This window comes from Diabrotica undecimpunctata, chromosome 10 (genome assembly GCF_040954645.1).
Source record: "Diabrotica undecimpunctata isolate CICGRU chromosome 10, icDiaUnde3, whole genome shotgun sequence".
NCBI classification, from domain to species: domain Eukaryota; kingdom Metazoa; phylum Arthropoda; class Insecta; order Coleoptera; family Chrysomelidae; genus Diabrotica; species Diabrotica undecimpunctata.
This window is the reverse complement of record NC_092812.1, coordinates 37876812-37889588: the sequence shown is the minus strand read 5'-3', so window position 1 is coordinate 37889588 and position 12777 is coordinate 37876812. Positions and strand designations below refer to the sequence as shown.

General features: G+C 31.3%; 1 protein-coding gene across 1 annotated transcript; it reads left to right on the top strand.

Annotated features, from left to right (window-relative positions):
- The first annotated feature begins 3696 nt into the window (after positions 1 to 3696).
- Positions 3697 to 10801, top strand: daw (activin beta chain dawdle). Its single transcript, XM_072546236.1, has 4 exons — positions 3697 to 4164; positions 5201 to 5434; positions 5519 to 5916; positions 9502 to 10801. The coding sequence occupies exons 1-4, from the start codon at positions 3774 to 3776 to the stop codon at positions 9667 to 9669; spliced, it is 1191 nt and encodes a 396-aa protein (XP_072402337.1). The 5' UTR covers positions 3697 to 3773; the 3' UTR covers positions 9670 to 10801.
- Positions 10802 to 12777: the final 1976 nt, after the last annotated feature.

Sequence of the window (12777 nt, the reverse complement as noted above, 5' to 3'; positions counted from 1 at the left end):
AGGGTTTTTATTTTAACTTTTTCACGTTCCATTGGTAAAATTTTTACTACTTTACTATCAAAAATGGAAATAAGCCACAATTAAAGGTTAAAGTAAGTTTGTTGACGTTTCAATTTCCACTTCGAAAATCGTTCTCAGAATAGCTTCAGAACAATAATTTGCTATCTTCATATAGTCTAACACTTTATATAATTCACTACTTTGACAGTGTCTTATGCTTGTTTGACATCAATAATATAATTGCGTATGTGGATTTCTGATATGTGTTGCTCTAAAAACATATGAGTTACCAGCCGTAGTAGTACTTTGCTTTTCCACTCGCGGTTTTTCATCGATTTTGGAAGTTTTATTAAAGTTTTTTAATTAATCTTTTATTATGTAAATTCAGAGCTCATTCAAGGCTTCGTATTTCATCACGTAAAACTATTTACATGGTTTTTATGTATTTAAAAAAATTCAACTATCTAATCATTAATAATTATATAATACACCAAACATCGATATTTCGCTTGCTTTAGATTCGCGTGTTCATACTCGCACATAGTAAAATAATTAATGTAATGTAATATTGCTGATATTATACTGGACGTGATGATTAAACTATAATGCTTTTATGACGTGTGGTTAAAGTACGTCCTAATTTTAAACAATAACAAATGTTATATTACTTAATTTCATATATTTACTTTTTTAATATAAAGTGAATTCATTCATTCATATTCTAAATACAAACGATAAATGAAGTTAGATCGTACACAGGCGCCAATATTGATTAGAACCATGCCCTGTGACAAAATGTAAATTGAAAATAAGGAAATCAGAACTTCAGACAAAAAGGAATTGTAGAACATGGAATGTACAGAGACTTGATAAGAAAGTAATTTTAAAAACTATTAAAAATAAATTAAATTAAAAATAAAAAAGCGAACGACTGCAATTAGGGTTTCACGTGGGACACGCTTTTGTCCCGCACTTTTTCACCGTCCCGTCTTGCGTCCCATCCCACAGCTATTTTGGCTGTCCCGTTCCGCGTCACTTCCCGTGTCCCACAAAGCTAACTTAAATTTAGAAGTGGTAGTGACATCTATTCTATACGTTTTTAACTTTTACCCCAAATTGACAAGTTAAATCTTAGTTTAGAGGCCATTGTATAAAAACATGCTTGCAGTATACTATAATTGAATGAATAGTACTGAACATGCTTTCAATTCGTGCTACGAAATTAATTAATATATTTTTTGACAACCTTAAATTTTTGTATAAAAAGTTTCCTTCCAACCTTCCTTCCTAGCACCAGCATTCATTTTTCACAGGAAAAGGATGCGCGAAGATCTCTACAAAGAAGCTCCAAATAGAAATTTAAAATTAGTTTCAGAATCAAGGTTCATAAATGCAGACTTGTTTTTTCAGTGGATTCAACATTTTCAGCAAGCAGTGAGATCTAAACAAGAAACACCTGTTTTGCTTCTTTTTGATAATCATATTTCACATTGTACCACACAAGTCATTAATTTTTGCCGAAAAAATCATATATGTATATCTTGTGGCTCTTCCACCCCGCATAAGTCACAGACTTCAACCGCTTGATAAAAAGTTTTTTGGGCTTTTTAAGTCGTCTTATAGTCAATTTTGTGACAGCTGGCTCGTCAGTCATCCTGGTAAAGTTATTAACCAGACTGATGTAGCTGGTTTATTTTCAAAAGCTTATTATAAAGTTGTTAACATTGAAAAGGCTGTAAACGCTTTCAAATCGACCCGAATTTGTCTGTTCAAGTCTTTCTATGATAAGTGATAGACTATACACCCAAAAGCAACCTGAACAAGAAATATTGACAGTGAAAGCAGCAGAATCTGCCTCAAACAGATAAAACGAAAAGGAGATAGAATCTGTTAATATATGGAAGGAAGTTTGTGGAAGTAAAAAAAAAATTCTCTAATGCTGAATTAGAAGCGGTAGATTGTTAAATTTCCTTAAATATCAATATTAAAAAGACAATCAGTAGCTCAGTTAAAATTTGATCTTTTGAACACACCAGTTGAAATTGACCAAGTTGAAATATTATATGTTCCTATTCAACATTGATAATGATTAATAAAGATGGTCCAGAAGACAATCAAGCTAAACAAGTTCCGGCAATATCAACTAACTTTTCTATTGACAACGTTGAGCCATCAACTTTCATTCGGTCTCCATCCAAAATTAGGCTATTACCAAAAATGGAATGTTCTTGAAGTTCGAAAAAGAAGAGTTCAAAAATCAGAAATTTTAACCAGTACGCCCTCTAAAGACACTCTTGAGGTCGAGGCAGAAGCTCAAAGAAAAAATTCCAACAAAAAGAAGGCTGTTAAAAGGCAAATAGATGTAAATAGATGTGAAAATGGAAATCAGAACACCGTAGTAAAAAGTTTGAATCCTAAAAATTTGAAAAGACAGGTGTTGTCGAAAACGGAGTCTGCTAAAATAAGTATTGAGGATAAAGAAAATAAATCAAAATTGAATTTGAATCAAATGTCAGAGAAAGACATATTTTGTCCTGCATGTAAAAAACAATTTGTCGAACCACCAGATGAAGACTGGATCCAGTGCTTTCAATGTAAAGCCTGGTGGCATGTAGCTTGCACATATTATTCAGTTGATCAGTTTTGTTATCATTTCTGTAATAATTAAAGATTCTAAATTTTATATTTTTACTTTTCTTTGATAATGAATAAACTTATATAACAGATAACAGATAACTTATATAACAGATAACTCTGTAACAGATAAGTCATTTTTCATTTATGTCAACGTTCCTTGCTCTGTTGTGCCTTTAAAAGGTATGCACACTCTTAGGAAACCTACTGCGTACTCTTAAGACGATGTATTCCCAAGAGTTCGCATGGGCACCATTTGAATATTATTGAATTTTTTATGTTTTGTGAAACTTAACAGTCAAAAATTATTGACATTTTTCTATCTAATATATTACATATTTAAGCCATTACTTTTTATTTGATAATTAAAACCCAACAATTCATTTTATAATGGAAAACCTTTCAGAACCTATTCAGAACCTTTTTATAGATTTACATGCTAAAACAACTTTGAATTGAAAAAGCGTGTCCCTCAGATGCTATGCTACCGTAACATTTTTGTCGATTCGTTATAATTTTTGATACCGATGTTTTTGCTATATAATTTACATACTTCTTTTCAAATCATATCTGTTGACAGCCTATTTATTTCTAGCTTATGAAAGCAAAAAATTACCATACTGTGATTTTAGTGATTTTCTTTTTTCTCTTTTTTATTTCGATTAGATTATGGATACGGTTATGTTTTTTATTCGTGCTGAGGTAGAATTGGTGCAAGGTGCAATAATTTAAAAATGCGTCTGTAGAACTAATACATATATTATAATTATCGATCAACTACTTTTTACAAGTTTATCCAATTGAAAAAATATTTAATAAAACTTTTGACAAGTTCCTAGAAATGTTTTTTAATTTTTCACTACATCTATGAGTGATAATACTAATTCGTTTTTTTAATCAGTTTTTTGAATGTGTAAAGCACGTGCTCAGATAGGAACAGTCAAAGAAATATATACCTTATTATCTAATTTCACATACTATAGATCCAATGGGTTCAAGGTTCAAACCTATCATTCGGTACAGAAATGTTAAGAAAAAGAGGGGGGTAAGTAAAGTTTATAATGATTTTGTGCCTGCACTTTTCAGGATCAGTAAACAAGTGGTCTTAGTCGGTACTGTGCAGCATCACACACAGTACAATGAAGTTTTTTAAAGTCTTAACGGTGTTGTTTTTAGTTACGGGTATCGGGAGTGTGTCTGCTGCAAAAGTTCCATCCGTATTCGGTGTGTTTTTTTCAAATACGAACACGAAAAATCAAATACAGGATAATAGTGTGCCGGAAAAAGATGTCAAATCGGATTACTCAGTGATTGAAGATGAATTTACGAAGTTGCGTATTGAATACATCAAGAATCAAATACTCAAGAAGCTTCGTCTTAAGGAAAAACCTACTATCACTATATCTGAACTGCCTAAACCTGTGAAAGAATATGAAAACCTTCTACCCAGCCAAGACATGAATCTACAAAGTAGTTATTCCGATGATTTTTATGGGAAAACCACACAAGCCATCATATTCCCCTACGAAGGTAATTTGTTTTAATTGAGCACATTTTTGATCGTTTGTTTCACTAAAAAGCATTACAAATTACTCTTTTCATTAAAATATTCTCAATTTTTTCAAATTCAACATATTCAAGTACTATTGATATATTGCATTTACACATAACATGCTTTTGGTGTCATTTATCAATCTAAATATTTATTGTCATTAATATCAATTAGCAAATAATCATCAACATGATTTTTGTTAACCAAAAACGTTTTTTAGGAAATCAACCAACTAAGAATCCACCAGTAGCAAAGTTTTGAAGTTGTAAATAAATATTTAACCAATTTGTACATATGTTACATAAATAATGTAAAATATTACTAGTTAAATAAAATAATTAACTTAAAAAAATGTTTAATTTATTATTTAGAGAAAATGAGTAAATAAAGCAGTAGAAGGATTGTATTAGGCACTGCTCACATAATAAAAGAGTAATTTTTGGGTAAAGCAACGGCCTTCATCTGTATAGTAAAGAGTTGATAGACTATGTAAACAATACAGCAATTAAACATTATGTAATGGTATATAACATTTTTTCATTGTCTCTTCTGGACATAATCCAGAAATTAAAAAAATTAATTTATAATTGAATTTTCAAAATCGATATTTTTAAAATTGATATTGATTTGGAAGAAAAACTTTAAATAAATAATTTCTTTATTCGTTTTTTGTTTTGTTAGAATAAAGTGTGTCATAAAGTTTCAGAAGAATAATACATATGTATTGTATAGTAGGTAATATGTAACAATAAACGAAAATTCACAGTGGTTAGCTTCTTAGCTGCATACCATAATATTAAACAAAAAAGTAGTAAATAAATTGATGTTTGTAAAATCATTGTTAGTTTTTTCTTCAACTTAAATCTATCAGTAAATAATAAAAATTATCAAGCTGTGTATGTGTGTGCCACAAAATATGATCTCGACAGTATATATAGTAAAACATTCAAATAAAACAACTTTATCATATTATAAAATTTACTTATGTCTAGAATTCCTTTTGATTCTTTCCAGATGAGGCGCGTTGCTCTAAGACCATCCGTTTCCCTTCTGCCTGTCTTCCGTTCCAGATGCCGAATGACATTCACACATCTGAAGTCGCTAGTGCAGAGTTATGGTTCCATAAGGAGAAAGATTTCTTGGACGAGCACAATCAGACTTTTGTCATATATGAAGTGGCCCACTGGGATACTAAAAAGAGCTTCCAGAAAACTACCCCTATCGCTATCCAAGAGACTAGTCTTACTGGTAAGTTGAAAGTTTAAATTTAAAACTAAAAATTCGATAATCGAATAATTATAAAAGATAACTGATTATTATTACCTTTTACAGAGGGATGGTTAAAAATTGACGTGACCTATGTCGTCAAAAACTGGCTGGATTTCCTGGAGTCTCCCGTGCATGCTATTAATGTGGTGTGCAAAACATGCGATATGGAGAAAAACCAATCACCAATATCATTTACCAGTGAGCTTAAACCATTCTTGGTTATATACACCCACTCTCAACAAAGAAGGACGATGACCCACAGAAGGCAGAAAAGATACACCAACTGTGATTCTGGTATAACGGAATGTTGCAGGGAAAGTCTTTACATTTCCTTTACTGAGATCGGATGGGACGATTGGATAATAAAGCCTGAGGGGTACAATGCGTATTTCTGCAAGGGGTCTTGTACGACAGCCGCAGCTATGACACTTAGTGCCTCACAACATAACAGTATACTTCAGGTAGGTTTAGTAGATTTGTTTATTGATATTTTCACAATTTAGACCATATTTTCATATAAACCTAAATTCCTAGATCTAAAACGTAATTTAAATGTCAGATTCAAAAGAATCCAGTCCAATAAACCAAGATTCAAAAAACCATTTGCTCTGTCGATATGAATAATATTAGCATTTTTCTTTTACCAGAGGTCCCGCACCCGTAAATAGTCCTTCTAAAATGACTTGGCAATAAGAGGTTACATTTTTATATCCTGCTATATTTTCACAGTTTATAATCTTTATGTCGTCATTAATATTTCATGGGAATTAATGATAATTTTAATTGAAATACTTTTATTTTGTCGTTTCGATTTCCATTTCGGAAATCGTTCTTTATTATATTCTAAATTTTTATTTTCATGACACTTTCTGAAGTCAAAATCGAAATATCAAAATAAACGTAGATATTTTAAATTAAAACTCTGGTTGATTTCCATGAGATAGAGTATATAACAATATACTTTCTTGTGATGGTTGCTAAATTCTCATATTGTATGTAATCAATTTCGCCTCCAACATATAATTTCATTTTCTTCGATTTATAGAGACGTTTCATTATTTTACCATTTAAAGTTTATATACCGACTAGTTTTTTTTGCATTTCTACCACACCAAACCTTTATTATTGGATTCTATAGTTTTTTTCAAGTTCAAATATATATATATATATATATATATATATATATATATATATATATTTAAATTTTTCCAAGAGGGCCGGAAATAGTTAACAAATAACTTAACAAATAAAAAAGAAACAATTTTCCCAATCGCTTCGAGTCATATTTTTTAGGCGTATCTCATCGAAGTAAATACTTTTTCATCCTGGTAATTTTTCGAAAAATGCTTCTTTTTCGAGTTATTTCCATTTTTTTGTTGAAAAAATGCCTCAATAAGTGATTTTTGAATTTTTTTTCTAAAAAACTACTAAATGAATTACAATTCTACAAAAAGCTTTATTATGTTTAAACCTTTACGTACAAGTCAGAATATTTTGACTAGCATAAGTAGTTTCTATCTTGCTAAAACATGGTTTTAAATTTAAACAAATATTTCTAAGCGCGCGCGCCTGTATCGCCGCAACCGTACACGCTTGTTATCGTATACAGCGATATATTGCTCGAAATGTATATTCGAAATATTTGGTTCCATGTTTTCAGCACGATATAAACCATTCATCTTTGTCAAAATATTCTTACTTGTAGTTGAAGGTTTAAAGATTATAAACCTTTTATTATAATTGCATAAAAAAATTTGGTGCGGTAGAAATGCAAAAAAATGTAGGTTTATGCTCTGCTTATAGGGGTAAACCGCTCGCCTTTAGATTTAAGTTAATCTCACTTCTTCGAGATGATATCACTTTTATTTATACTTGTCCAGTGCTAGACTTTAAACTTTAGAGTTTCCTGACATTTCGAAAGGAAAACGATGTCAAGGTTTGACAGTCACACAGTTGACCTGAGGAAGAAAAAATAGAAATGTGAGGACAATGTATGTTCAGCGTTCTTGTATATACGGTGCAAGTCAAAGTCTAAATGTCGCAGAGATAAGAGCTACATTAATTCTTCGCCGCAATCACGGTTCATAACCTTTTGATTTCATTTGAAAAAGCACCACATCATAAAAATATTTTTGAACATGGAGTACTTAACTACGGTAAAAATATTATTTGTGTTTATTAAAGTTAGCTAGTTTGATATAAACGTGCCAAATATAAAGGTTATCTACTCCGTAACTTTGGATTATGGCGGAAATGCCACATATATTTGCAAACTATAAACTGATAACAGTTGAAATAAAGTTTGTAGTCTTCGCAAATTTGTACTTCAAATCATACTTCTTACACATACCAACAGGAAACTTATTATAGGGATGAATTAAGTCATCTATTTTAAATTTTAAAATTCTTGACTGTTCCTGTTTGTCTTCTGCACGTAATTTTGAATTTTCTCATTTATATTTACTTGTCAATATCCTCTAACCATTTAATATACACAATATCTTTGTTCCAACATCAGTTACTGAAAGCTGTAGAAATAAGTAATACCTACATGCTCTATCATAGTTGTCAAAATCTATCATTTTAAAATCTAAGTAAACAATAGGCCATTTAAGGACCTAGGATTTAGGCTTAAAAGAAAGTATATATTCAGTTCCTCTCCATTTCAGACAAATTGTGGATTTTCCTTTCTAGTATTTTATAGTGATTTTGTGCAATCAATTGCCATCTACAGTCACTCCACTCAATGTTTTCTTCCTCCTATTTTAAGGCTAGGACGACAACAAAATGATATTTTAGTCTTTTTTATAGCTTTTATAACAAATAAGACACTTTTGGAGAATCGCTGATCTTTTGCGTGAAGTCGTCTTATGAAATCTATAGTCTATATGAAGTGAAAAAAATACCTGTATATGAATGATTCTTGTGAGGTTTCTTCATAACACTAAAATATTAAAAAGGTTAGCCCAAGCACCTGTAACTTCAAAAAGTTCAATAATGTGTTCATTTAGCAATTCATTTTCAAAATTATCTTCATTTTGATCTCTTGCTAGGTTATAGAACATTGCTGTAGATTAGAAAAGTTGAATCTTTTCAAATTTACAGTCACTTCCATTGTATAAAATAGTAAACCTTCTCTTCCATACATAAAAAGTTCTGTTATGTATCTGGTTTTAATATGAAATTCATTATAAAAATTGTCTTCATGGATTGGAATCTCCAAGTAACAACCCAGTTCTATTATCTCCATTTAAACTTCTTATCAATACAAAATTATTTATACAAAAACATATCCAAGTAGTACAATGATTTTGTCAGAACTTAAAATCAATATTCCATATATTCTATAGAAGATTTATTGCAAGTTTTGAGAATTTCGTGCTACACTCTGGATATTTTGTACACTCGTTGTACACTGTAATGATTTATAACTATGTGTCTTTTTTTACAATATACTGTATTTTATAATCATTAAAAGAATCTGAAAACCTAGGTACTATGGGCATATTTTTCATTTTGGAATCCTATAAATAGGGGCATTTCGTAAAATTTGGCCTATCCAACAATCTGTTGAGAATGTTATAAACATAAAATTGTACATTACACTACACGACACAAGGACAAACAGTTTAACGTTAAAAAAAACGGCGAAGAGAGAATTTTTGTTTGTCCTTGTGTCGTGTAGTGTAATGTACAATTTTATGTTTATGACATTCTCGACAGATTGTTGGATAGACCAGAATTGATGAAATGAGCCCCTGAAGATGCTCTAGGAAGCGAAAGTATTTGGGCAAGATTTAATTAATAAACTGTGCTCGTTATCTGCCTTTCATTTGATCAAAAAAAATTATGATTGACTCAGTAGATTGAAATGTCTGTTGGTAGTTCAGATTTCTTTCCTAGGTGGCGTTAGGAGTTATCCTACCGGACAAACACTGTGACTTCGTCGTCCTAACCTCTTATATGGATAGATGTGTAGAACAGTGTGTAAATAAATGATATTAAGCATTTTTTATGACTCACTTTAATATTTCTTTTTGTTACAGAAAGTTATGAAAGGTCACGAAAAACGCAGGATTGCAGGACCAGAAATTACACCGTGTTGCGCAGCGAAACAGTTTCAACCCCTGCAGCTTGTATATATGCACAGTAATAAGACGTTAACAACGAAACTATTATCAAATATGATAGTGGAAAGTTGTGGGTGCATGTAACCAAATGAAAAACGTGATAACTTTTGACAGTATTGTGACTATAGTGATATCTGAATATCCCAGTGAAAACAAGTTTTGTGACGAGGTAGAAGAAGAGTAGTTCAGTTGAAAGTTACAAGTTTTTCGCTAAACATTACAAAGAAGAAGAACGTATGCGACATTTAACAGTGCATCTTAAAAAAATTCGCAAACGAACTAAAATCACAAGGAATCTTTTAAAGTTATTGAAAACAGTTAATATAATAAAAATAATATAATTAATACTATAACAATATTGTTGTTATTGAGTTATTGACAGGAAGGTGTTTTCTTTTTTTAGTAAACCCAACAATAACTTTAAAATTCCTTAATATTATCTCATATTATGGCAGTAACGTACGTGCTTATGTATATTTGAGGTGTTCATGTTACATTAGTATGATGTGGCGTCGTTATTTTTTCTGATTCACTCCGTCTTGTGCATTTGCCCATTTAAGTACATTTTAAACTAAATAACTCTGCACTGGACTGTCTTGAAACATTTAAAATTTTTGAGAATGTTCTAGAAAAGTCAGCTTTAACGACCGCCGCACCGTGAAATGTGTTAAGGGGCTCTGATGGAATTGGAATATGTATGTATAGACTCCCTAAATGTTTCAGGTGCCTCTAAAATTCCCAAAGCAAACTGTGATGCTATAGGAATTGGCTGGTATGTTCTATTGATCTCTGGAAGACGGGCTAAATCTGAAAAAATGACGGCGTGATATCACGACTTATCGTATTCAAAATGTGTCTCAGGGAGTTTCAGGTATAAAAAGTTGATACTTTGTATCTACTATACTTTCAGTTTTGTGAAAGTTGCCTTTAGACTTTTTAATTTAAAAAGTGTGAAAGTTTCGATATGAAAGATATTTCAAATTTTAACTATGTGTAATAGTTAGTAATGTCAAATGCAACGTAGTTTTAGTAAAAAATGTGTTCTTTCAAGTGAGTGTGATATTAGAGTAATTGCTAGAATATTATTTAATTTATTTCTGTTTGTATGCATGTTCGTTAGTTAGTAATAATTATTTATTTAATAGGCTTAGTACCGTATTTTTATATATTACATATTAAAACATTTGTTTTTACGTGACAAATAAAAAAATTTAATTAAGAACTTGTTTATTTTTGCTCTAGTAGATGATATGTACAAGGTAGATAGTTATCGAGTTTGGGACAGCGTGTGATGTTAAATTTTATTATAATCCACTAAAAAACCCCATTTATTTCCTTTAATTATGTTATTAAGCGAGCTAAAGAAAGAAAATATAACGTTTCAGAGTGATGAGAAGCCTGAATTACTATGAATCTGAATATAGATTGATTAATCTGTATTCCTTGAATTTTGTTAAAGTTTGCTTACGATCCTTCATAAATTGAAGTGCGATATCTCCGATTATAAAGAATTGCCTGATCGTCTAGATATACCGAAGAGATATTAGAAGGGTGTTAGTATAGATCTCATTCTGCTAGAAGTTCTATAAATCTTTTTAATGAGTCAAGGAATAGAAATGTGCTTTGAATATCTTCTTCTTCTTTTTCTATTTATTGACTTGCATACTCGTGCATCTGCCAGTGCATTTGGCAGTGTTGGAGATCGTCTTGCCCTAAGCAATGCTGTAACACTAAAAAACTTATTTTTCACAAATAACGTTAAACTTAAATAATTCCACTAAACAGATACAGTAAAGAGCTTTGTTTTTACAGACTTTAACTAAAAAATTACTTTTTTATAAGAATGCTTAAGTTATTTGAAATAAACTTAATACTCTCTGCACAAACTAGTTCGGTGGCATGACCGCCATGGTATCCTCATGACGGCCAAGTCTCGAGTGCTTTGAATATTGTATGATATAGCTTAGGTTGGCAGCAGTAGAAGTGAAGGCAGGGATATCATCAGTCCGTCAACAGGTTGACTAGATTATAAAAAGTTACATGTTGGCTTTGACTTCGTAAATGTATGTTATGATATCTCAAAACTGTAGCCAGTTAAATATAAAATGCCCAATTTAGTATACAAATAGGTTGTTGATTTCCATTTTGTACGAAAAGCCGTCATTTCCATGATGTCAAAATTTGTATGTGTGAGAAGGAAAAATTAATGGTGAATTTCTGCATAATAAACAAGCTTAGAATAAACATCACAGTTTCCAACAAAAGGATACATTTAAAAGTACGCCAGAAGAAAAAATTCCATTATAAATTTTGTAGTCAGAAATAGAACGAGAATCCAGAGATAATAGATGTGTAAAGTGTATTGCCTAATGTATGGCGCGACTTCTGTTTGAAGCTCTGTAAAATCAAAATTTATGAAGGCTGAGAAGGAAGAGAAATTTCTCTCTCCAATGGCGCTACAGCTCAAATCACGCCTTTCCCTCCTCCAAACTATTCCCCCAACCTTGCTGGCCCCACGCCGATCTTCTCCAGGTTCTCACGTCTAGCAAATTTTGCGCGTCCGCAGAAAGAGATAATACAGAAGAAAAAAGTCAAAAATTAAACAGACGACTTGACAAACTTTGGGCCGATCAGATAGAAGTAGAAAACATTGAAAATGAAAGTAGGTCAGAAATAGGAAGCTATTTAAGCCATAAAGGAATAGAAGTTTCGCTAGTTGATCTTCGTTGGTAAGTAAACAAATGTTCATGGTGCGTACAATTGGTCGCTGTACAAAGTCAACTTAGTATAGAGTGCAGAGCATCTAGTAGAACAGTTTCCCATTTAGTGATGTCTAAATTTTCGGTTTTCAGTGCTAGATTCACCGCTTTCCATATAACTCCATTGTATCTTTCGAATTGATCATTTTCTTCAGGATTATATGGAGTTGTTCTACTTGAAGATATTCCTTTAGAGTGTAAATAATTAATAAATTCTTGTGAAGTAAAGCTAGTTCCCCTGTCAGAATGTATATTATGCCCTCATTCCATATAAATAAAATAGTTGATTCAAACATTCAATTACTGTGTGACTAGATCTATCTAAGCATGGAAAAAAACCATGGAAAATCTTCAAAATTCGTTAAATTGTAAGCATAAAGGAATTTCTAGAAGAACTGGGTATTGGACCTTTAAAGGCAATGTTCAATCTTTC